At 55.5% G+C, this 23,886-nt stretch overlaps 1 protein-coding gene and 1 long non-coding RNA gene across 2 annotated transcripts; both read left to right on the top strand.

The window, feature by feature from the left end:
• LOC102182195 lies at nucleotides 912-3,945 on the top strand. The gene is made up of 5 exons (XR_309953.3): nucleotides 912-1,058; nucleotides 1,379-1,427; nucleotides 2,877-2,966; nucleotides 3,307-3,469; nucleotides 3,757-3,945. It is a non-coding gene; the product is annotated as an uncharacterized LOC102182195 (long non-coding RNA).
• MYO1G (myosin IG) lies at nucleotides 6,679-22,962 on the top strand. The gene is made up of 22 exons (XM_005679320.3): nucleotides 6,679-6,915; nucleotides 8,382-8,590; nucleotides 8,761-8,854; nucleotides 9,655-9,820; nucleotides 10,094-10,147; nucleotides 10,856-10,951; nucleotides 11,204-11,323; nucleotides 12,737-12,961; nucleotides 13,045-13,190; nucleotides 13,886-14,000; nucleotides 14,177-14,347; nucleotides 14,556-14,626; nucleotides 16,046-16,120; nucleotides 16,307-16,439; nucleotides 17,213-17,379; nucleotides 17,822-18,029; nucleotides 19,502-19,725; nucleotides 20,301-20,445; nucleotides 21,147-21,251; nucleotides 21,455-21,568; nucleotides 22,496-22,650; nucleotides 22,732-22,962. Exons 1-22 carry the CDS (start codon nucleotides 6,821-6,823, stop codon nucleotides 22,886-22,888), a joined length of 3,045 nt encoding a protein of 1,014 aa, XP_005679377.1. The 5' UTR covers nucleotides 6,679-6,820; the 3' UTR covers nucleotides 22,889-22,962.

Raw genomic sequence — 23,886 nt, 5'->3', positions numbered from 1 at the left:
TACTTAGCAAGCACACATACATAAAATGAGTTTCCAGTATTGCTTGCTTTTCTTTACAGAACCAGGTTCTTGCTTTCCTAGCCTGATGTTGAAGACTTGAATATGTAGTTCTCATCCATCTCATGTAGTCTTAAAATCCCATTAATACTTACTGTATCTCCAACAAGCCATGACCTTGCTAGTCTCAGTAACTTCCAATGTGTTTTTCTCAGCCTGTGTGGCAGAAGTACTTGCTGAATTCTCCAGCAGTCCAGTGGTTAGGACTCATGTGCTTTCACTGCTGTGGGCCAGGGTTCAGTGGGAACTAGGATCCCACAAGCTGCGCAGTACAGCCAAAAAATACACACAAAAAAAAACAAAATTTCTTCTCAACTCAGAGAACCTCTCCACAAAGTTAGAAGAAAACAATTTTATTATCGGATAAGCATTAAACCAGAATGTGATGCGCATCACCACGAAAAAAAAAATGCAAACATAGAAATCCTACTCTTCTATATAGCTAAAAGCACATAACCCGTTACCCTAGGCAGGTTATGCAATTTGAAGTCAGACGACAAGTGGGCTCTTAACCTTCCAAGACACAAGGAGATCAGTTTCAGTCCCTTGACAATATTTCAGAAAGAGGGTTCCCAAGCCCTTTGAAACATAATCTTGAGTTGTGCGCGGCCTTCAGCCAGCACCAGCCTGCCCGCGCCCCTCTCTCCGCCGGCTCCGGTACTCCTGTTCCTTTGCTATGCCCGCTTCCCCGGTCCCTCAGTCCCCGCCCCGAGGTAACAGTAACGCGGCGCGCCTCCCATCCATTTCTCAGGACAGCTGAAAGGAGCAGCTAAAGCGTGCCCCGCCTCGCCCCGGCGCTCTAGTGACGTCATCTCCTGGCGCCGCGCGGGACCGCGGGTCACGTGATGCACGTACCGCTGCCGGCGGGCGTCGTGATGACGCAAGGAGAATGTGCGCGGCTGCAGGCTTGTGTGGTTACGGTGGTGAGGCTGCTCCTGGTCGTCGTTACCATCCACTACCATCGAGAGTCCCAGGTGGTGCCTGCGACCTGCTGAGTACAGGTGAGGATCGTGCAGGCTGGAGGCCCTGCTAGGGTGTGACGTGCCAGGCGCTGGACCCAGTGGGAGCTGGCGCGCTATCCTCAAGTTGTCCCGCGCTTGGCCCCGTCGGTCCGGTGCGCATTTCGGGTGGTCGGCCCTGGCGGTTCGATCCCGCGTTTGCAGGGGACTCTACCGATCTTCTCCGAGTCCTGTTCGGAGTATACGTGCGGGCTTGGCGGGCGGCTCCAGGAGGAATAGGGTCTTGGGTATGGTCTCACAAGGGTCGAGAACTAGGGAGGCGATACGAGACCTGCCTCTAGCTGACCGTGTGCCCCCTCCAGGTGGATGATCCTCGGCTCCTCCGCAGCAGAGCTCCTGTAAGATGCAATGGTAAGTGACGCTACCCCGGCCCAACTCCCCGCTCCCAGAAGTGGGTCCCCGTTTTGGGTCTGCAGTTCCTAAGTATCCTCTGAATAGTAAAAAAAAAAAAAAAAATGAGAATATGGAAGACAGAGCTATTCATCTCGTAAGAAATGAAGTTAAGTTAACCCTGTTCTGTCAGCTTCTTGATAAGGTTGCCTCCCTCAGGGCCGTTTCCCTCACTCTCTGAGCCAGAAGAGATTGTTGTCCCTCGTCTGTCCTTCCCTACTGTCTGTCTTATTTGTGTCCATGGAAACCCAAGTAGGCCTAATTCAACCTCATGATCTCTTCCAGGTTCTGGTGCAGGCTGGTGCTCAGTGAAAGTACTGCTGTCTGCCCAGAGCTTTAGGGACTTGAAGGAATGTGGGCTGCAAGCCTCCAGCGTGCTTGGGTCTGCAGTGACCCTGTGCATTCCTACAGTGCTTGCAAGAAAATTTTGAAACGGTTTGAGGCCTTGCCCTGCTCCATCCAGAGCAAGGTTATAGAAATTTCAGACAGTTGCTTGTTCCCTTCCCCTATCTGGCATTCTGGGCAGTGCACAGACCTGTACTGTTTGATGTGGTGACCACTCGACACATATGGTTACATTTAAAACTCAGTTTTTCCTTCACACTAGCTATATTTTAGGTGCTCAGTAGCCACATTAGGCAAGCAACTACTGTATTGGACCATGCAGATTAGAGAACATTGATATCTTTGCAGAAATTGTTTTGGACTTTAGGTGTTAGCTGTGTTCCAGGCTCTTTAAAAACTTTACATCTTTTAAACAAAATTCTCACAGAAGAAAATGAAGCTCAGAGGGAGTGGTAAAGGTGGAGTTAGACCAGTAGCAGGGAATATAGAGTAGAAAGAAAGAATGGGGATAGGCCCTGCCCTGAGGGACTGACATACAGGGTGTTACTATTAGCTGGTAAACAAGACAGACCCAAAGGCTAAGTTCTGCAACAGTGCTGGGTGCCCATGGAGCTTACAGAGGGTGAGGTCAGTATGCATTTATTGTAAAGGAAGACCTCATGGGCTGGGAGGGCACTAATGTTGGTTGAACTCTGTTTTGTGCCCAACTTAATTGTTACCCTATTTAAATCTATGAGGACCACCATAAGATAGCCTTAGGTCCAATGCAGATGAAGGAGTCATGGCCAGAATTGTGTGCCCAGCTTTCCTAGCCAGAAAATGGCCAGTCAGGCTTCTCCAATCCTACAGTCTGCTCTTTTCCAAAATGCCAGACAGGGAGGGAGGAATGAAATCCAGAATTGGGTAAGAAGTTTGGATTGGAGGGAAATGTCATTGGTGTGAGGGCTGTTGGGTCCAGGCACAGAAATGCCAGGATGGAAAGAGTGGCCAGCATGGTCATAGCAGGAGCAGCACAGCTCCTGTGCTCCTGGACAGTAGGATCACACCGCACCTTCTCCCCTGAAGGTCAAAGCTTCTAGCAAATTTGGATCCGTCTCTTCAGTGCAAGCGTTGAACATGCCCATCTCCTGATGTTGCTGTCAGAGGCACTTCTCGGTGAGTCTCATGTTTCTGCAATCCTCGGAGTCAGATGCTGGCTGCCACTTGACTTTATTTTCAAAGATATTCAAGTAACAGACAGCCTTGGGACGTTGACATAGTGCCTCTAGGGCAGAGAGCAGGTGTGCGGGCTGTCTGATGTAAAAGTTGGCTTTCCTGTGCTCAGAGAGCCCACGTGCGGGTGCCTTCTGGCTCCCCTTGTGCCACCTGTGGAAAATGGGGCCAGTTGGAGAGCACTGAGGCTCTGGATGTTGCTGTGGTTAATGAGCAACTCCTACCCGCATCCATGTAACTGACAGGCTACTTTGTCACCTGCCTTTGGTTGTGGGTATATCAGGTCCTGACAGGCTCCGCCCCCCAACCCAGCGGACTCTGCACTGTGTTCCTGCTCCAGCTTCAGCAGCAGACATCCAGGATGCGAGAGCTAGAAGAGAGTTGAGAGGTGATCCCTTCCGTGGATGATAGATTATTCAGGGAATCTGCAGTCGTGAGTATGCCAGGTCTGTCCTAGCAGATCATTTCTGTTCATTTGCTGTAGGTCTCCCTGCCAAGAGGTTCAAAACCATCCACTTAATTTAATAATCCCTGGCTATATCCTTACATCACTTTATTTTTACAGCAGGCCTCCATGCTGTTTCCAGCTTATTTTAACAGATGAGGAAGTGGGAACTGAGGTGGTGGCTTGGCCGCATTGATGCACCTGGTGAAGGTGCAGCGGAGTTTGAACTTAGGCCTTTGCACCACAGTTTTCTGAAGAAGCTTAAATCCTCACTTGTTCCCCTTCCAGGAGTCAGGAGTTTCTGGTTCTTGGCCCAGCTGACATGTGCACATCTGACTGACCTTCGCTGACCCCAGGTTTGGATGCCATATTGTCTGCTTCCAGAACAAGGATCTTCACTATACATTGGGACCCAGGCCCCTCTGACATCTGCATGAAAAGTGATATTTAATAAAACAGTTTAAAATTTGTAATTCAGCCCAGCCTCTGTTTTCTCTTTTTTGTGTGTTAGGTACAAAGAGGAGGGCCCTGCCCTTCCTGAAGGAGTATCAGCCAAGTTTGAGGGAGCCCCTGAGGTGTCTCGCATTCTTGTTGCTTTTGAGACTGCAGAGTGGTTGATAGAGAATTAGGACCTGTCATCAGGAGCTGTACCTTGGGTCCCAGAGGGGGTTGCACTGGCCTGACAGGGTTCTCTGGCTCTTGTCCTCTATACCAGTGTGGGTCAGACTTGGTTATACACTGAAGTATTGAGACCCCAGCGAGTGGATTGATGTGATATGATTGATATTGATATGATTTTATGATAAAGAGTTGCTCTATCCTCATGATCTTTTTCATCTGGTAAACTTTTATAATTGAAGCCTATTTAGCTTGTTGTTGGTGATCTTTTCAAGGAATGTCAGCAGGTTAAGCCAAGGCTGATTGGGCCAGAAAGAATTAAGTAAGCCACATTTACATTCAGTTTGTTACTGATGTCATGAATGGAAAAGTACCCAAAGGTTCCTTCACCCTGAGTCACTGCAGCTACATCCTGAGGGGGCAGAGGCAGAAAGCCTCACACCTCAGAACCGCATACCAGGGGAAACCCTCCTGACAGCCTCCGTGGTAGACAGACAGAGTGAGAGGTAGCAGCTCTCAGGCTGGGTCATGTGGCCTTTGCAGATGCAGGTGGCTCCATGGCCCTTCGATGGACTTAGTTCCTGCAACTAACTCAAAACTAGTGTGCTCTGAGACAAGGTGAAAGTAAAAGCAAATCCTAAAATGGGTACAACTATGTAGGAGAGCTAAGAAATAAGGAACTGGAATCCTACACAGGTCAATGGCATCAGCAAGGGGACCCAATGTGGGGGTCATTGAAGGGACTGGTTAGACGGCGGCATCCTGAAATTGACCTAGGTAACCAGTGAAACTGTTAACCCTCAGCCCCCAGGAGCCCCTCCCAGCTGTCCTTTCTCACCCATCTGCTAGCTAGTCACTGCCCCAGATGGTTACACCCTTCGCGGGGGGAAGTGGCAAATGGGGCCGCCACTTTCCCTGCCTGAGAAGAGGCAGGGGCCAGCAGACCCAGAGGTCCAGCCAGATTCAGGAGGGGAAAGGAGTTTTGGTGTGCTCTCATCAGCCTCGTGAGATAAACGAGGTAGTGAGTGGGAAGTCCTTTTGCAAGCTGTCAGAGTGGAGAGAGATGATTGCAGTTCAGGGTCACAGCAGTAGGATCCGGCAAGCTCCACCCACAGGCCAATCCCCAACCTAAGAACAACCTTACATCTTTACGTGGGAAAACTATTCTGTGACATGAAAATTTTATCAAGTTCGGGTTTCAGTGTCTAAAGTTTCACTGGAACAACCATATCATTTTTTACGCACGTTAGTTTAATGTAAACCCCAGGCCAGGCGGTTGGGGAAGCCTGAAGGTTGGGGAAGTGAAACCTTGAGGCTCTGTGAGAACCCCCCAGATACTCCTGAACTTTGGTTTGGAAAACCCTTAAAAAGCACCAGCCCAAGAGGCAGGGGATGAAGGGGGTGTCTTTAAGAGACTGGGAGGATAAAACCTGACTAGAGTTTGCTCAAAAGAAGCTCCAGGCCTGGCACAGGGTGGAACCAAAGCTTGATCCTAACAGAAGGGTCCCCTCAGAACAGTGGTGTGTAATGCGAGGCTTGGTTTTTCAGGCATTTGAAAATAAGCACTTTACAATTTTGATGTTGTTAATTCAGTCACTAAGTCATATCTGACTGTGTGACCCCATGGAGTGCAGCACACCAGGCTTCCCTGTCCTTCACTATCTCCTGGAGTCTGCTCAAACTTATGTCTCTTGAGTCATTTTAAGGTATTTGAAGAGAAAAAAACCCTCACATATCAAACAATATTTCAAAATAAACTAGCTCTTTGAGTACAGAATCCCAAAGGTAGTACAGAGATGACTGAAATTTGGGAAATACTATCCTCCCTGTGTGAGGGGAGGGATAAGAGAGAACTGTCCCCTCCCCAACCCCAATCCCGGACGCCATGTGGTCAAAATCTGAGCTGGCCAGTCTGGCCACGTCTAAAGGTGCTGCATGGTCTATAGAGGAAGGTGAGGCCACACCTCTGTGCGGTGAGGACCGAGGTGGGACAGGGGGCTCCTGGAGCAGTTCCTGTCCTTACTACTAGAGCGACAGGCAGGTGGGCCTCAAGGACACAGGACCCTTCCAGGAAGCATCCACAAGCCTGGAAGACTGAGTGTCAGCATGATGAACCCAAAACATCAAGCCCCTGGTCATGGTGGGGTATGCCGTGAAGCTGTCTTTGTCATTCGCCATTTGTCTATCCTGCTGTGGTCCCGCACACTTTGAAGAATTACTGCCTAGGTTTCTGCCCCAAAGGCCTGGGTGTCATCATTCTTTGACTTTTTCTCAAGGTACAATATGCCTACCCTAAAATCCACCTAGTGTTGAGGTCTGAGAGTTGACAGACAGAGTTTTGCAGCCAGGACCACAAAAAGAAATCTCTCCTCAGGGTCCCACAAGTGATCAGCAGGGCTGGGGACTGCAGAGGCTCCTCTGCTTGGGGTGAGGGTGAGATCACAGAGGGTCGGAGTTTCCTTGACCGCCTCGACCTCAACCGTTAGGCACGCCCGGAGGGGAGGGAACCAGGAAGCAGGGGTCAGAGCCCCTTGGGAGGGGACAGCAAGCAGGGAGGGCAACCCCTTCCCGGGGCCCAGAAGAACCCACTTCCTACTTCACCACACTGCTGGGGCGGCAGGCTGGGAGGCTGCAGGCAGGGAGGGCTGGGCCTGTGCGAGAGCACCCCTCCCCTCAGCCGCTCTGCACAGGAAGGTTGGGGCAACCTGGCCTGGGTGCTTCCCGCGCCGGCAGGATGGAGGACGATGAAGGCCCTGAGTGCGGCAAGCCCGACTTTGTGCTTTTGGACCAAGTGACCATGGAAGACTTCATGGAGAATCTGAAACTCAGGTAGACCCAGGGCATGGGCTCCCCTTCTCCCTGTCCCCATCCCCAACTGGTCTCCATCAGCCCACCATCTGGGTGACCTCAGGGAGATGTCGGGGCTGGAAGGACTGTCCCCTCAGGGCCAGGACAGCCAGCCAGTGCTAGAGCAGGCTCCCCAGGCCCGTGCCTTCCACACAGCTCAGGTGTCTCCTGAGCCTTCCTCTTGGCAGGGGCAGGCAGGTGCCAGGCATCTGGACGGAGTGGCCGCTCCACCTTCCTAGTGAGGCTGTGCTGAGCTCTGGGAGCTCAAAGGGAAGTGGTCAGGTGCCTCCCTGGGGTGCAGGTGGACAAACTGAGATGCCACTCTCAAGGGGACATGTGGGGTGCTTCAGGGTGTGGCTGGTAGAAGTGACACGGGGCCCTATTTGCCGGAGGGCAGAGGGCAGGGAGGAGCTGCTGGTGGTGACGACGGGTGGCTGCAGGAGCTGGCTGCATCCCTGGACAGCCATGAGGAGCGGATGGTACCCACTGTGCAGAGCCTAGGGACAGGTCCCCCTGAGCCCAGATTGTTGAAGTCAGACACCACAGGTCCTGAGTCAAGGCCAGGGTTGTGGGATGGAGAGTCAGACCGGAAATGAGCTTCTCTGTTGTATGAGGCACATAACTAAGCAGATTACAAGCTAGCTTCTGAGATAGGTACTACCATCACCATATTAACACTGAGACCCTGAACCCGGGGCCACACAGCTTGCAGACGGAGTCTGTCTTCAGCAGGTCCTGGGTGTTCAGGGAGCCAAACCGGAGAACTCCCGTGTCTGAAGCAGTGGAGGAAGGGGAACCCGGGACCGGCAGTCAGGGACAGGGCGGGTCCCAGACACTGCGGGGAGCAGGCAGGCTGGGGCTCCTCCCAGGGCAGAAGGGTCAGGAGACGGACGGACACAGGCACCCTCGATGGTGACTAGGGTCGAGAGGTCTGAGGAAGTGCAGGGGAGGCCGGCGGCACTGCTGCCCCAGGCACCCTCCCAGTGCCTCCCAGTCTGCTTGCCTGGGTGGGGCTGGGCGTGTACTGCTTCTGCTTCTGGGTCCCCGCCCAGGTTTTGAGACGGAAACAACTGGAGGTCCCTCCCTCCGCCTCCCACCCCTATCTCCTCCCTGAGCTCAACCCCATCACCTAAGCTGCCAGTTCTGCCTGGCCCAATGTGGCCTTGGGCAAGTCAGTCCCTTGATAAAACAGAGTCAGGATTCCTGTGACTCCACCCCATGGAGAGCAGCTTGGACCCCAACACTACCTTGTATGTGGATGAGGCTCCCAGCAAGATGGCAGTGGAAGACTCAAGTCAATCCCACCACTTCCCCCCCACGCACTTCTCTGCCCTCAACCCTGGGGGTGGGCCAGGGCCCCAAGACTTCCCACCTGGGCCCAATGCCCCAGGACCTGGGTACGTGTCCCCTTGGCCCTGAACACTGAGGACCTGCCTTGCCTGTGCCAGGTTCGAGAAGGGCCGCATCTACACATACATCGGTGAGGTGCTGGTGTCCGTAAACCCCTACCAGGAGCTGCCCCTGTACGGGCCGGAAGCCATCGCCAGGTACCAGGGCCGCGAGCTCTATGAGAGGCCACCCCATCTGTATGCTGTGGCCAACGCCGCCTACAGAGCAATGAAGCGCCGGTCCAGGGACACCTGCATTGTTATTTCAGGTACCTGCCTAGCATCCAGGGCCCAGGAGCTGGCTCACAGCCTCCCTGGGTCCCAGCGTTTTCATTTGTCAATGATGGTGTGGTGGTTGCAGTGCCTGGGAGTACAGGTGGGCACAGGGAGCTGGTTAAGGGGGAGCAGCCAAAAATTCTGACTGTCCATCTGTTGGCAGGCGAGAGTGGGGCAGGGAAGACAGAAGCCAGCAAGCACATCATGCAATACATCGCAGCCGTTACCAACCCAAGCCAGCGGGCCGAGGTGGAGAGGTGAGGTCAGGGGGGCGGGGGTGGTGGGGCAGGGCTGGCCTGTGTCTCATGCCTGCTGGAGGGAAAGAAACACAATGGAGCCCAGCTCAGGCCAAGTTCAGAGGCTGTCAGTAAGACTCCAAGTGACCCACAGCTAGGACCTCTGTACCCAAGGAGAGGCGAGGCCCAGCATAGGGATGCCCTTCCTCTAGGGATGGGAAAGGGAGGAGGTGAAGAGGGCCAACAGACAGGTACTGGGCCCTCACAGGGACCCAATGGAAGCAGAGAGGTTGGCTGCCCGTAAGAAAAGCCCTGGATGCCAGGCCAGTATCAGGGCTGGGCCAGAAACCAGGACCCATCTACCTGCCAGCAGCTCACCAACAGGGATCTTTGGGGGCAGCTTCCTGTGTGAGAGCCCTGCCTCTTCCTGTTAAGGTGGGGTAAGGTGGGGTAAGGTGGGGTTCGGGATAGGATTGGGGTGGCAGCAGCGTTGGAAATTCCCAAGCACATATGCCTGGCAGCACCAAGTGTCCAGATCCAGCTCCTCACTGGGCTACAACTTTGGTCTGAGAAGGCGGGCCAATGCCTTTCAAAGCTCAAGGCTTTACAGGTCACCCAGCATGAGTGCCTGGCAGGTGCCTCTCCCAGCATCTCAGAGTCAAGCGCCTGCAAGGGGCAGCGCAGGATGAGACCGGACCCTCAGACTCCCTCTCCTCCTGTGATTGGGAAGCCTCAGGCAGCGATCCTGCATGGGGACACAGTCCTGAGTGCAAGGTCTTCGTGTTATAGTCCTGGCCTCTCTGCCTCCCCACTCCACGCAGGGTCAAGGACGTGCTGCTTAAGTCCACATGTGTGCTGGAGGCCTTTGGCAATGCCCGCACCAACCGCAACCACAACTCTAGCCGCTTTGGCAAGTACATGGACATCAACTTTGACTTCAAAGGAGACCCCGTCGGGGGACACATCCACAGCTACCTGCTGGAGAAGGTGGGCCATGCTACCAAGACCCAGGCAGGCAGGCTGCACACAGGCCTCCTTCAGGGGGTCCAGGCAGAGCCGACCCATCATGCTGACTCTCCCGGCCTTGGCACCCTGGAGGCAGGAACATACCTCCTCTGATGTCTCAGGTTCACAGGGCAGGGCTCTCTCCATAGCCAGGTCCACCGCTACCCACTACCTGCCCTGTCCTGGGGACTCTGGGACAGGCCCCTGGGATGGGGCCGATCCCAGGCACAAGCCCAGCTGTTCCTTTCTCCACAGTCTCGGGTCCTTAAGCAGCATGTAGGTGAAAGGAACTTCCACGCCTTCTATCAGGTGAGCCAAAGCTGGCAGGTGGGGACCTGCAAGGGAGGTCCTCTTGGCCCCACCCACAGTCCATTCCCCTCCCCTCCCCCTGTCTTCCCCCACCCACACTGGGCAGGGAATTCCCTGGACATGGAAGTGTGTGTACCTCATCTGGCCTTGACGTGGGGTCTCCCTGGACCTGGGCAGGGCAGTGTCTACACTGTGTCTGACACTGAGGTGGCTTCTGGGCACTGATAGTGTCTACACTGGGTAAGACCCACTGAGAACTCAGGTGGTGTCTACACCATGTCTGACCCACTGAGGTGGGATCTCCTTGAACTTGGAGGTGGTATCTACATCCTTTCTGACTCACCAAAGTGGGTACCTGGACACTGGCCATCTCTACATATGTCTGATCACTGAAGTAGGTCTTCCCAGGACACAGGCAGTTTCTATACAGTGTCTGAGAGCAAAAGGGGATCTCCCTGGATTCTAGTGGTGTCTACACCACATCGAGTGGGTTCTCATCAGACTTGTTCAGAATCTACACCATGTCTGACTTAGAAGTGGGTCCTCCCTGGGCTCAGGCACTGTCCACACCATCACCATGCTGACTCATACCATGCATTCGTTGGGTCAACAGTGGTTGAAGGATGCCATCTGTTTGTGGGTAGGGTATATAGTGGGAGAGTCTTTTGGAGCTCAGGGGCCTAACAGAGGGATGTCTGGGTCCTCCAGGTGCTGCGGGGCTGTGAGGATGAGGAGCTGCAAGAACTGCACCTGCAGAGAAACCCCGCAGTGTATAATTTCACCCGCCAGGGGGCAGGGCTCAATGTAAGTGGGGCAGGGAGCCCAGGCTGTAGTCACTCCTGGTCCCAGGACCCTGGGGCTGGAGACCAGTGGCTTGATCTGGGCCCAGGGTGGTGTGAATGGCTCAGTGGGACTGGTGGGGCCCGATTCTACAGGCTTTCAGTTGGAGGAATCAGGGCTTAGCGTGGGGAAGGGGTGCAATGGTGAGCAAGTGCACTGAGGCAGAGGAATTGAGGTTCAGTGTGGCAGTGGTGTGCTGAGCCCTCTCCCCCCCAGGTCCTGGACACTGACGAGAAGAGCCACCACCAGGCGGTGACGGAGGCCATGCGGGTGATCGGCTTCAGTCCTGAGGAGGTGGCCTCTGTGCACCGGATCCTGGCCGCTATACTGCACCTGGTGAGCCTGCCTGTGGGCACTGCAGCCACTTCCCCATGTGGTGCTCTGGCTGGGCACCTCCCCTGAAGGAGACGATTGGCCTCTAACAACCCAGCAGTGTAACTGGCCCACTCCTCCCTCTGCTGAAACCCAAGTTGTTTCGATTATGGGTTCCCATAATGTGTCTGGTCTGTGTCTGGTAGATTAGCCTGTACTTAGCAGGTAAGGCAGAGAAGGCAATAGCACCCCACTCCAGTACTCTTGCTTGGAAAATCCCATGGACAGAGGAGCCTGGAAAGCTGCAGTCCATGGGGTCGCTGAGGGTCAGACACTACTGAGTGACTTCACCTTCACTTTTCACTTTCATGCATTGGAGAAGGAAATGGCAACCTACTCCAGTGTTCTTGCCTGGAGAATCCCGGGGATGGGGGAGCCTGGCGGGCTGCCATCTGTGGGGTCGCACAGAATCGGACACGACTGAAGCAACTTAGTAGCAGCAGCAGGTAAGGGCAGTTTGGGCTCAATAAAATGGAAACAGTGGCAGATTTTATTTTCTTGAGCTCCAAAATTACTGCAGACGGTGACTACAGCCATGAAATTAAAAGATGCTTGCTCCTTGAAAGAAAAGCTATGACAAATCTAGACAGCATATTAAAAAGCAGAGACATCACTTTGCCAACAAAGGTCTGTCTAGTCAAAGCCATGGTTTTTCCAGTGGTCACGTACAGATGTGAAAGTTGAACCATAAAGAAGGCTAAGCACCAAAGAACTGATGCTATCAAACTGAACTGATGGTCTTGAGAGTCCCTTGGACTGCAAGATCAAACCAATCAAAGGAAATCAACTAAAGGAAATCAACTCTGAATTTTCATTGGAACCACTGATGTTGAAGCTGAAGCTCCAATACTTTGGCCACTTGATGCAAATAGCCAACTCATGGGAAAAGATCCTGATGCTGGGAAAGACTGAGGGCAGGAGGAGAAGGGGCAGCAGAGGATGAGATGGTTGGATGGCATCGCTGACTCAATGGACATGAGTTTGAGCAAGCTCCGGGAGATGGAGAAGGACAGGGAAGCCTGGCATGCTGCAGTCCATGGCGTTACAAAGAGTCAGACACAACTTAGCAACTGACAACAAACACGCAGACCTGGCTCTTGCTTCTGTCACCTAAGAGTTGAGTGACTTTGGGCAGGTTACTCAGTGACTCTGAGCCTCTGCTCTCTCTGAGGAAACATGAGGTGTGGGCAGCACATAACCAGCTACAGGAGAACACGGTGGGCCCATTCACATGACATTCCCGGTGGGAGGCCTTGGGGAAGGCGTTGGTGTGCTCCAGGAGCCGCTCCTCATGCCCCTGCCTTCCCTTCCCTGGGCATAAGTGTACAGGCTCCTCTGAGACACAGAGCCTGACTCTTGACGATTTACCATCACCAGGGAAATATTGAGTTCGTGGAGCTAGAGGAGAACAACATGGAGCAGGGGCGCCTGGCGGTGACCGAGGAAGTGCTGGTGGACCACGTGGCTGAGCTGACGGCCACACCCCGGGAGCTAGTGCTGCGCTGCCTACTAGCTCGCACTGTGGCCTCCGGAGGCAGGGAGGTCATTGAGAAGGGCCACACTGCGGCCGAGGCCAGCTATGCCCGGGACGCCTGTGCCAAGGTATTCAAGGGGGTGGGTGGGGAATCCCGGAGGAGACAAGGCCAGAGGCAGTCAGAAGCAGCTGGCTCTTTGCCTCTCCCCAGGCAGTGTACCAGCGACTATTTGAGTGGGTGGTGGACCGGATTAATCATGTCATGGAACCCCGGGACCGGGACCCCCGGCGTGATGGCAAGGACACAGTCATCGGTGTGCTGGACATCTATGGCTTTGAGGTGTTCCCCATCAATAGGTGGGTAGCTCTGCCACCTCTTCCCACACTCTGACGCCCCCCCCCAACTCTTAGTCCTGGGGAGCTCAGCTGGGCAGAGGAACAGGATGCCTAGTGTCCACCATGGTTGGTCCTTGGCCCCCAGGCTCATGTCTTCAAGCCTGCTTCAGCTGTGCCACTGCCCACTGGTGCCTGGGATGCCAAGATCTTGGCTTACTTTCCCTCACAGGGACTCCCCAATCCACTTCAGGGCACGTGTGCTGGGTGGGCTAGGGGGTAGGGACCAGGTAAAAGAGCAGCCCAGAGTGGGAGATGCACCCTACAGGGAGGCCACTTGGGGTGCCTGGCTCCAGACCCCTCAGGCAATCTTCAGGGCATCTATCTGGTGGGTTCCCTGCTATTCACTGGGCTTCCCTGGTGACCCAGATGATAAAGAATCCTCCTGCAATGTGGAAGACCTGGGTTTGATCCCTGGGTTGGGAAGATCCCCTGGAGGAGAGCATAGCAACCCACTCCAATATTCTTGCCTGGAGAATTCCATGGACAGAGGAGCCTGGCAGGCTACAGTCCATGGAGTCACAAAGAGCTGGACACGACTGAGCAACTAAGCACAGCACAGCTGCTCTTGGTTGCACTCACTCTGCACGGAGCCAAAGCCTTAGTGTGGGTGGTTGAGGCATGACTCTGAACGGCCCTTCTGCCCACCCCTCCTCCAGCTTCGAGCAGTTCTGCATCAATTACTGTAATGAGAAGCTGCAGCAGCTCTTCATCCAGCTCATCCTGAAGCAGGAGCAGGAGGAATATGAGCGGGAGGGCATCGCCTGGCAGACCGTGGGTGCCCGACACTCCCTGAACCTGAGGGTCCCGGGTGGGAGGGAGATGGGGGGAGGGACAGTGCTGGGCCAGCAGGTGTGCGGAGGAGGGCTGCAAGATGTGGACACTGGGCAGGAACACGGGCAGGAGACTGGCGGACAGGGCTCGGAAGCTACCCTGCTTGCCTGCCGCAGGTGGAGTACTTCAACAACGCCACCATCGTGGACCTGGTGGAGCGACCCCACCGGGGCATCCTGGCGGTGCTGGATGAGGCCTGCAGCACTGCGGGCCCCATCACCGACCGGATCTTCCTGCAGACCCTGGACACACACCACCGCCACCACCCACACTATACCAGCCGCCAGGTGCCCCTCTGCCCCTGCGGTACCCCCTCCCTGTGCCCCTCCCACTGTTCCCAGCACTGGCGAGTGCCCCACGGTGCACACTGCCTGTCTTGGGTTGGGTGGGGGGTCTTGGTGGTGGCTCAGCCTCCTCTGCAGGGCTGTCTCCCCTTTCTCCCCCAGATCCCCCTCACACCTTCTAGGTATTGACCTGGGCTGTCCCCATCCATAGCTCTGCCCCACAGACAAGACCATGGAGTTTGGCCGAGACTTCCGGATCAAGCACTATGCAGGGGATGTCACGTAAGGGCCCCCCACTGGGCGTCTGGTTCCCCCCCACTGGGCGTCTGGTTCCCCCCCACCGCCCCTTCCCCTTTTTAAGACACTGGAAATATGCTCTTCACCAGATTCACAAATGAGAAATATCAATTAGGGCTTTTAAGATTGTGATTCTTAGCCCTGGCTGTATCCTAGAATCTTCTGGGCAGCTTTAAAAAAGAAAAAGCCAATTTCTGGTAGAGTGGCTGGAGATTCTGAGGTGCAGCTAGGGTGGGACCTCTGTTCTGAGCCCAGGACCAGTTCTTTCATTTTTTAAAAATTATTTATTTCTTTATTTATTGGCCGCGCTGGATTTTTGTTGCTGTGTGGACATTTCTGTAGTTGCAGAGAGCAGGGGATACTCTCCAGTTTCGGTGCACGGCTCATTGTGGTGGCTTCTCTTGTTGCAGAGCACAGGCTCTAGGGTTCACAAGCTTCAGTAGTTGCAGCTCCCAGGCTCAACAGTTGTGGAGCACAGGTTTAGTTGCTCTGTGCCATGTGGGATCTTCCCAGACCAGGGACTAAGCCCATGTCCCCTGCATTGGCAGGCAGATTCTTCACCACTGAGCCATCAGGGAAGCCCTGGGGCCAGTTCTTGTCACCTTTAGTCAGCGAGGCGGAATAGAGAGGCCAGATGATGTGTTTTTAATGAACTCCCAGGCCAGGTGGACATAGCCAGTCCTCAGGCCACACACTGAGCACCAAAGTCCCTAGTGTCTCCCCAAAGTGGCCATTATTATTATTAATTCCCGTGTCACACACATCACCCAGAATTGGATCTGAGGTGACTCACAGAGAGAGGCACAAATGTCCCCTGTGTCCTTCACGAGGAGAAGAAATAAAATCAAAAAGACGAAGCTGCCAGAAGTCAGATCCCATGGCCCCGAGACTTTTCTAGGAACTGCAAGTGAAGCCAAGATTTTGGCACTGAGCTTTCTAGCAAAGGCTAGAATGATGAATCTGAAGTTCTCCAGGCCAAGGAGCCAAACAGACCAATGACTCAGGAGTTCCTGGTTGTAACTGCAATTGCTGACATTTATTTATGGAAACTCAGTAGGCACTGAGGGTGTGATGTCTACTGAGGCACAGAGAGTTTAAGTCACTTGTTCCAAGTCACACAGCATGTATGTGCTAAAGCCAGGATTCAGTGATGCAACATTTGGCTCTGTGGGCATAACCCCTTGACTCATCTTTCAGAAGAGAAACTTCTGAGGGAAGAGGTCTTATATGATGAGAGGGAAAGCAGATAGGAGATGAGAGGGAAAGCAGATAGGAGACGGGAAGAAAGAGGAGCATGTGAGGAGACAGGAAGGGAGGCTGGCCAGGTGGGAGGAGGGGGAGGGGCACACTAGGGGATCAGAAGCCCCTTGCCTCCTCACTGGCCCTCCCCCTGCCCTCCCCCAGGTACTCTGTAGAGGGCTTCATTGATAAGAACAGAGACTTCCTCTTCCAGGACTTCAAGCGGCTGCTGTACAACAGGTGAGGGGGGCTCTCTGGGGCTGTGCGTGGGTGCCAGACGGTGAAGGCCCAGGCACTCCGACTGGAGGGGCCTTCAGACACTCCGTCTGACCCTCACAGCCCAAGGTCATGAAGGTTACACATGGCTGAGCTGGGGTGGGGACTGTCCTCCTGGAGGGCATCTGGGCATGCGGCCTGTGTCCACAGCACGGATCCCACCCTGCGGGCCATGTGGCCAGATGGGCAGCAGGACATCACAGAGGTGACCAAGCGTCCCCTGACCGCCGGCACACTCTTCAAGAACTCCATGGTGGCCCTGGTGGAAAACCTGGCCTCCAAGGTACGGCACCCCCACCTTGAGTCTGGATCCTTTCAGATCCTTCTGTCTGTGCCTGGATGTCAAGCTGGGTCCTCCACTGCCTCCTTGCATCATAAGAGGGTGTTCCTTTCCTGTCTGCTGTGAGCCATACCTCCTCCAGCAGAAAGGGACCTGCCACTGCTCAGGTTACAATGCCCTGGGCTGGGCCAAGGCTTGAGTAAACACAAGATCCTTGTAGCCTTCCCCTGGCCCCATTGCTTCTCAGGGATGGGCTGGGGAAGACCTCACACAGAACTTGAGTTGGCCCAGCCCTGGTCCTGCCTGGAGCCAGGATTAGCTTTCTGGAAGCTGGAGCCACCAGGACAAGAAAGTGGCACTCACATCTTGCAGAGATTGGGTCCCAAAGTCAGAGAGGGCAGCAGGAGGATGCCAGGGCCAGATTAACATCAGAATGTCCAGAGACACTGTAGGGCCTCTGGGAAGGCAAGAGGAAGAGCTGAGGGGCTCTGCTGCACTGTCAGAACCTGAATGTGGGCCAGCTTCCTGCCCACACCCAGCACTGGAGCTCCCAGGTCCCATTCTGCCCACCATGCCCTCATCCTCACTCTCTTCCTGTCTGGCTTTGCCCTTTTGCCTGCCCTTGGCCCCCAGGCCTCCCTGTCCTCCTGAGAGATTCTCTGCCCTATGGATGGCAGCATTGGAGGGACAGAGACAGGCCTGAGCTCCTCACTGCCCCTGTCCAGTAACTGCAGGGCTGTGACACTGGCCTCTCCGAGTGTCCTTTGTCCCCACAGGAGCCCTTCTACGTCCGCTGCATCAAGCCCAATGAGGACAAGGTGGCCGGGAAGCTGGACGAGGGTCACTGTCGTCACCAGGTCGCATACCTGGGGCTGCTGGAGAACGTGAGAGTCCGCAGGGCAGGCTTCGCTTCCCGCCAGCCCTATCCTCGATTCCTGCTCAGGTACAGCCCCTTCTCCCGGGGGAATGGTCCTTGAGAAGTTCCATCAGCCGGCAGGGGGTGCCCAAAGCAACGAGGGCTTTTCAGACGTCAGTGCCGAAGCCTGCAGGCTGCTGCTGACCCGGGGACACTGCCAGTCTTGAAGGCCCCTCGCGTGACACAAGGAGTGGGGCTGGGCAGGGTGGGCGGACGTGGGCATGGCACGGAGGGGTATGGGCGTGGCACGGGGTATGGGCGTGGCACGGGGGTGTGGGCGTGGCAGGGGTGTGGGCGTGGCAGGGAGCTGGCGTTGGAGTGGGAGTGGCTTGGGGGAAAGGGCGGGAGGGAGGAGGGGGAGGAGAGGAGGAGGAATAGGGTCGGGGGGAGGAGAGGGGAGGAGGATGGGGGCTTAGGTCCACACCCCTTCCCGGGGCCCAGCGCCCACAGCCCGGTCGTGCCGTGACAGGTACAAGATGACATGTGAGTACACGTGGCCGAATCACCTGCTGGGCTCGGATAAGGCGGCCGTGGGCGCTCTCCTGGAGCAGCACGGGCTGCAGGGGGACGTGGCCTTTGGCCACAGCAAGCTCTTCATCCGTTCGCCCCGGACACTGGTCACTCTGGAGCAGAGCCGCGCCTGTCTCATCCCCATCATCGTGCTGCTGCTGCAGAAGGTGCGGCCGGCTGGACGCCTGCCAGGGCCGGTGTCGAGGGGGGGCTGGAGAGCGCTCTGAGCATTACTTGGGGGTAGGAGAGAGATGGGTGTGCACCACCCGAGGTAGGGGGTGTGTGTGCGTGCACTGAGGGGACCACAGACACTGTTCCAAGTACTAGAGAAGTCCCCTGCTCACGGGTGACAAACGGAGATTGAAACTGACAAGCAAAAAGTTTGGCCCAGGTGCTCAAAACAAGATAATCAGGAATCTGGCTTCTTTACTTCTTTCCTTTCCCTTCCTTTCTTCCATTTATCCTGAAATATTTCAAACCTGGAGAAAATCAGGCAGAATGGTGTACTAAATTCCCACACTCTGACTGCCCTGCCTCATGACCCCTGTGGTTTTGTGTAGACACCTCACCTTCATTCGCTTTATTTTGAATCAAATCATTTCATTTATAATCTTTCAGTATGCCTTTCCAAAGGATAAGGATTCTCCCACCTCTCCTCATAATGTTTTACTTTGAACATTTCAAACCTATAAAAACTAGAAAGATTCGTACAATGTACCATTCAACTGGATGGCTACAATTATGTGTTCTCGCCCACCGCCCCATCTCTGTCTGTCTGCCTTTATCTCTTTCCACATCCACATACAGATACCCATATATTTGCATTATTTCCCTATCCACATAAAGTAATGACCTCTAAATCCTTCATCACACGTGTATCCTGAGAACAAGGACATTCCTCTTTATAACCGCACTGACATTAGCCCATTCAAGAAAACTAACACTGATAAAATATAACCTACATAGCTGAGTATCTAACATGTAGGCCATATTCAAATTTCCAAAAGGGTCCCACTATGACCCATTATGTCTTTTAAAAACCAAGAATCCAATGAATGATGACACACTGCATTTTGTTGTTACCTCTGATATCTCCTCTAACACACAGGGGTTATTTTTAAGAACATGACACAATACCACACCATCCCAGAAATAGGATTTAGAAAGTTGTTTCTGACTTCCTGTGTCCTGTCCAGTCGGTAACCACATGTCCCCAATCATGTCCTCAGTCTGTTCAAGTCAGGTTTTAATCTGTGAGTTCACTGGGCTGCTCATCTTGTAGGGTCTCCAGTCTTGTAGGATGTGATGGTCACATTCTCAGGGTACTCCTCCAATTTGGGATCTCCTCATATGAGGGAGGAGCTTCTCTGGTGGCTCAGAGAGTAAAGAATCCACCTGCAATGCAGGAGACCTGGGTTTGACCCCTGGGTTGGGAAGACCCCCTGGAGAAGGGCATGGCAACCCACTCCAGTATTCTTGCCTAGAGAATCCCCATGGACAGAGGAGCTTGGAGGGCTACGGTCCATAGGGTCACAAAGAGTGGGGCACGACTGAGAGACTAAGCACAGCACAGCAGCACATGTGAGGGAGGTGGGGCCTGGCACGGCCTGACGGAGCACCACCTCCTACCGGCCCCCAGGCATGGCGGGGCACGCTGGCCAGGAGGCGCTGCCGGCGACTGAGGGCCATCTACACCATCATGCGCTGGTTCCGGAGGCACAAGGTGCGTGCTCACCTGACAGAGCTGCAGCGGCGATTCCAGGCTGCGCGGCAGCCCCCGCACTATGGCCGTGACCTCGTCTGGCCCCCACCGCCCACCGTGCTGCAGCCTTTCCAGGACATCTGCCAGGCCCTCTTCTCCAGGTACTTGCTCTCCGCCCCCACCCCCCTTGGTCTTTTCCACTCAGCTAGAGCCCATTGAACACCTGGACCAGGTCATCTGAACCCCACAGAGCCAGCTAGGAGACACACAGTCCCGCTGGATAAACAGGAAGACAGAGGGCTGTGCGCATCCATTGACAGCCTACACCTCACAACCGCTAGAGGATTCCTAATGTCTCCAGCACCATTCTGGACATCTGGAGGGCTTGCAGGCCTTTATCTCCTTCCTAGGGCCCTGCAGGGTGGGTGGTGGGTTGAAGCTAGAAGTAAGGGAAACTGCAACTAAGCCAGGCTTTGAAGGCTGAGTAGGAGTTCCTTAGGACAAGGTGTGAAGGGCAACCAGTGTGCTCAGAGAGGGAGAGGCCACCTTCCATTGAGACCAGGGAGGCTGGGACACAGAGGGCGGCCAGTGCCAGGCTGAGGGGCTTGGCCTTCTCCTACTGGGGTAAAGGACGTGAAAAGTCATTAACATGTGTTCTCAGGAAAGGGGACAGAACCAGGAGTGGGGAGGGGCAAGGCCTTCACAGCAGTCCATCTGACTACCTGGCCCTCTCCAGGTGGCGGGCCCGGCAGCTGGTGAAGAACATCCCCCCTTCGGACATGGCTCAGATCAAGGCCAAGGTGGCCGCCATGGCAGCCCTGCAGGAGCTACGGCAGGACTGGGGCTGCCGGCGGGCCTGGGCCCGGGACTACTTGTCCTCCGTAAGTGTCGGGGCTGCAGGGGCTGGCTGCCAGGGAGGGGCTCCAGGCTGAGACCTTGCCTGTGTCCACCTTAGCTGTCCGGTCTCTGGGCCTGGCTGTCCTGTGGGCTGTCCCCCTGTGTCCTTGCCCCTTGCCTCCACAGTTTAAGGGTTTTCACTGAGAACCAGCTGACCTAGGCTTTACTGAGAGCCTTCAGTACCCTACTCCCACTCCCTTTCCTATGTTCTCAAGCTCCCATTCTCAGGCACAGACCCCCTTGTTAGGCACAGCCCCTTGACTGGCACCCAACACCGTGGCTCCCGTTGGCCCACATGGGCACTGTGAGTGGCCCCCTGGCCCAGTTCTGCAGGGGCAGAAGCCTCAGGAGTATGAGGTTGGCCCAAATGGATGGCTTAGCATGGAAGAGCCAGGTCCTGCTCGGCCCCTTCCATCTCAGCGTCTGTCCAGGCCTGGCCTGAGGAGCTGAGTGGGTGGGTGGGTGGGTGTGGGGGCTCAGATATGTGCCTAGAACCTTAGGGCTGCAGGGGTCTGTGTGGTGGGCTTCAGGAAACCCAGCGTGGTGGCTGGGCCCACTGGGAGGCTCGTGCATGACATGATGAGGTTTTCTGAGGTCAAGGATAGCTGTGCGGATTCGTTAAGAGTCTTGGTCAATCACGCATGGTCCCACAACCTCACCCCACGTAACCCCCAACTGTCCCCAGCCCACAGACAACCCCGCAGCCTCAGGCCTGTTTGCACAGCGACTGAAGACGCTTCGGGAAAAAGACGGCTTTGGGGCTGTGCTCTTCTCCAGCCACGTCAGAAAGGTGAGCAGTGGGTTCAGTGCTGCTGGCTGATGACAGCCCTGGCCCAGGCCCAGCTAAGAGGTTTCACAACTACTCTTGAACTTCAAAAACTTCAGCTCCAACCCAGTTAGTGAGAGAATGGCTTCATAGAGGGGAGGCCTCCAGCCATACCTCCTGGGGAGCCCCCGGGCCAGGCAGTGACCCTGAAACCACCCGTCCTGCAGGTGAATCGCTTCAGCAAAAGCCGGGACCGGGCACTGTTGCTCACAGATCGGCACCTCTACAAGCTGGAGCCAGGCCGGCAGTACCGGGTGATGCGGGCCGTGCCCCTGGACGCGGTGAGCCCTGTGGGAGGGCAGAGGCATTCGCCGGGCTCCAGCAGGCCCAGTGTCCAGCTGGGCACTGCTGCTGGGCCCCTCCTCTCATGTCTCCCTGGGATGACCAGAGCTATCTAGAACTCAGCATCGGCTCAGGATGGCGGCTTCCCCTCAACCCCCACTGAACAGCCTGCCCATGGGTGTAGGGCCCCAAACTTCATGCTCAGCCTCCTCACCCCGCTCCTGCTGAACTCTTGGGCAGAGCCAAATGGCCCCTCTTTCCCACATCTGCGCCTGAGCCTGCCTGGGGGTCCTCCCTACCTGGACCACATGGTCCTGGCTGCAGTGTGTGGCTGCCACCCATGGGACCTTGTCCCTTCCCTTCACCCCTCTGCCTAGCTCTATGGCCCACTACTCCCTGGAGTCACAACTCATACTCCCTCAGGACAAGGGACAACCCAGGGCAGAAACTGAGGCTGGGAGTCCCTATAGCTCTCAGGATGAGGGACCATCTGGTACCATGGCCACTACCAGTGTGGATATTTTAAATGCAATGGACAAGGAAAGAAAAGTGAAAGTTCAGCTTCTTAGTTGCACCAGCACATTCAGGTTCTAGAAAGCTATAGGTGAGCAATGGTGCCATGTTAGACTTTGCAGATCTAGAATATTCCGTCATGGCAAAAGTCCTCTTGTGCGGTGCACCTTGCCCAACCCTCTCCTTAATGGGCAGGACCAGAAAGGGAGGACCTAGAGGGGACAGCAGGACTGTACAGCCTGCAGGGAGGATGGAGGACTGGAGCTCGAAGAGGCTGTCTGAAGAGGGCAGGGTGCTGGGAAGGGAAGACACCCAGGCGAACGTGTGTTCCTGGGATGCTGGGGCCCTCCAGAATGCAAGGTCGGGGTGGAGGGCCTGCCACACCCCTGACCCTGAGACCCTGCCCCCTTCAGGTGACCGGGCTGAGCGTGACCAGCGGGCGGGACCAGCTGGTGGTGCTGCACGCGCGGGGCTATGATGACCTGGTGGTGTGTCTGCACCGCTCCCAGCCGCCACTGGACAACCGCATCGGGGAGCTGGTGGGGGTGCTGGCCGCACACTGCCAGGGGTGAGTCCCTGGGCACGGGCAGGGCGGCGGCTGCCTATCTGAGGAGCCTGGCCCATCCTGACCCTGCCCTCCTTCCTTCAGGGAGGGACGGGCCCTGGAGGTCCGCGTGTCCGATTGCATCCCCCTCACCCAGCGCGGGGCCCGGCGCCTGGTATCCGTGGAGCACAGATCAGAGCAGCCAGAGCCGGATTTCCGCTGCAGCCGTGGTACCTTCACCCTCCTGTGGCCAAGCTGCTGAGAGGTTCTCCACCTGCGCCCACACCAGTGACAGATCACACTCTCGATGTGCAATAAAGGATGTTGAGTCTGTGATGGGCATGGCTTGTGTCTATGGGTATACAGTCTCCAGCCATCGCCAACGTGGCAAATGTCACCCGTGTCCTCTGCTGATCCCTACATCTGAGGCTGCCCCTCGTGGGTTTCTGACTCTCCCTACAGCCTTGGTCTCTTTCTCTCTCCCCCACTCCTGTAGGCCCATTGTTCCTACTGGGCCATTGGGGAAGTTGGGGGTCCCAGGGCTGTCTTTGGGCAGGGCTTGGGCAGAGAACACACTGGGGCACATACTGTCCCAGCTGCTGTCTGTGTCGGTGCTGACTGTGGCCATCCCAGGCCCTGAGAATCCTATATCTGGGATGCTGGGAGCCAGGACCTTCCAGAGTCTGGGAGGGCATCCCTGTGCCTGGGCTTCTCCAGGAAGCCAACCCAAGGAAGGCCAGAGTAGACACACCTCTACCCACTCTGACCAGCAGATCCCCTCCCCAGCCCCTTGGGTCCTCCCCACCCCCCTGACCCCCAGCCCTTCACCCTAGCTCTCCAGCACCTCCCCTCCCAGCCCTTCTCCAGTCCCAGACCTTCTCCTCTCTTGATAGGTGGCCTCTCTGCTCTCACAGCTGCTCCCTTCCTCTTCCTGGGGCACTCTGATTTGGGGGGCATCCTTGCTTAATTGTGACCCGCTGGCGTGGACAGAGGTTGACCTGTTTGCTGTGGATTCTGGCTGTGTCATGGAAGGGCTCAGAACTTACGGAGGCTTCCCCTTGTCACACTTCTCCTCTCCTGGAGGTGGGTGGGGTAACATCCCCACCATGCAGGTCTGCGTCTGTCTGCTCCTGACCTGGAAGAGCAGCTTGATTCGGAACTCAGACTTGAGGCAGCCCCCCAAAGCCCCGACATGGCCTACTCCAGAGTCTCTCCCCAGCGCTGATGGCTAAGCTGGCTCCTTCCTTCCAGTGTTCTTGT

Source organism: Capra hircus, chromosome 4 (assembly GCF_001704415.2).
Source record: "Capra hircus breed San Clemente chromosome 4, ASM170441v1, whole genome shotgun sequence".
Lineage (NCBI taxonomy): Eukaryota > Metazoa > Chordata > Mammalia > Artiodactyla > Bovidae > Capra > Capra hircus.
This window is presented reverse-complemented; position numbering and strand designations above follow the sequence as displayed.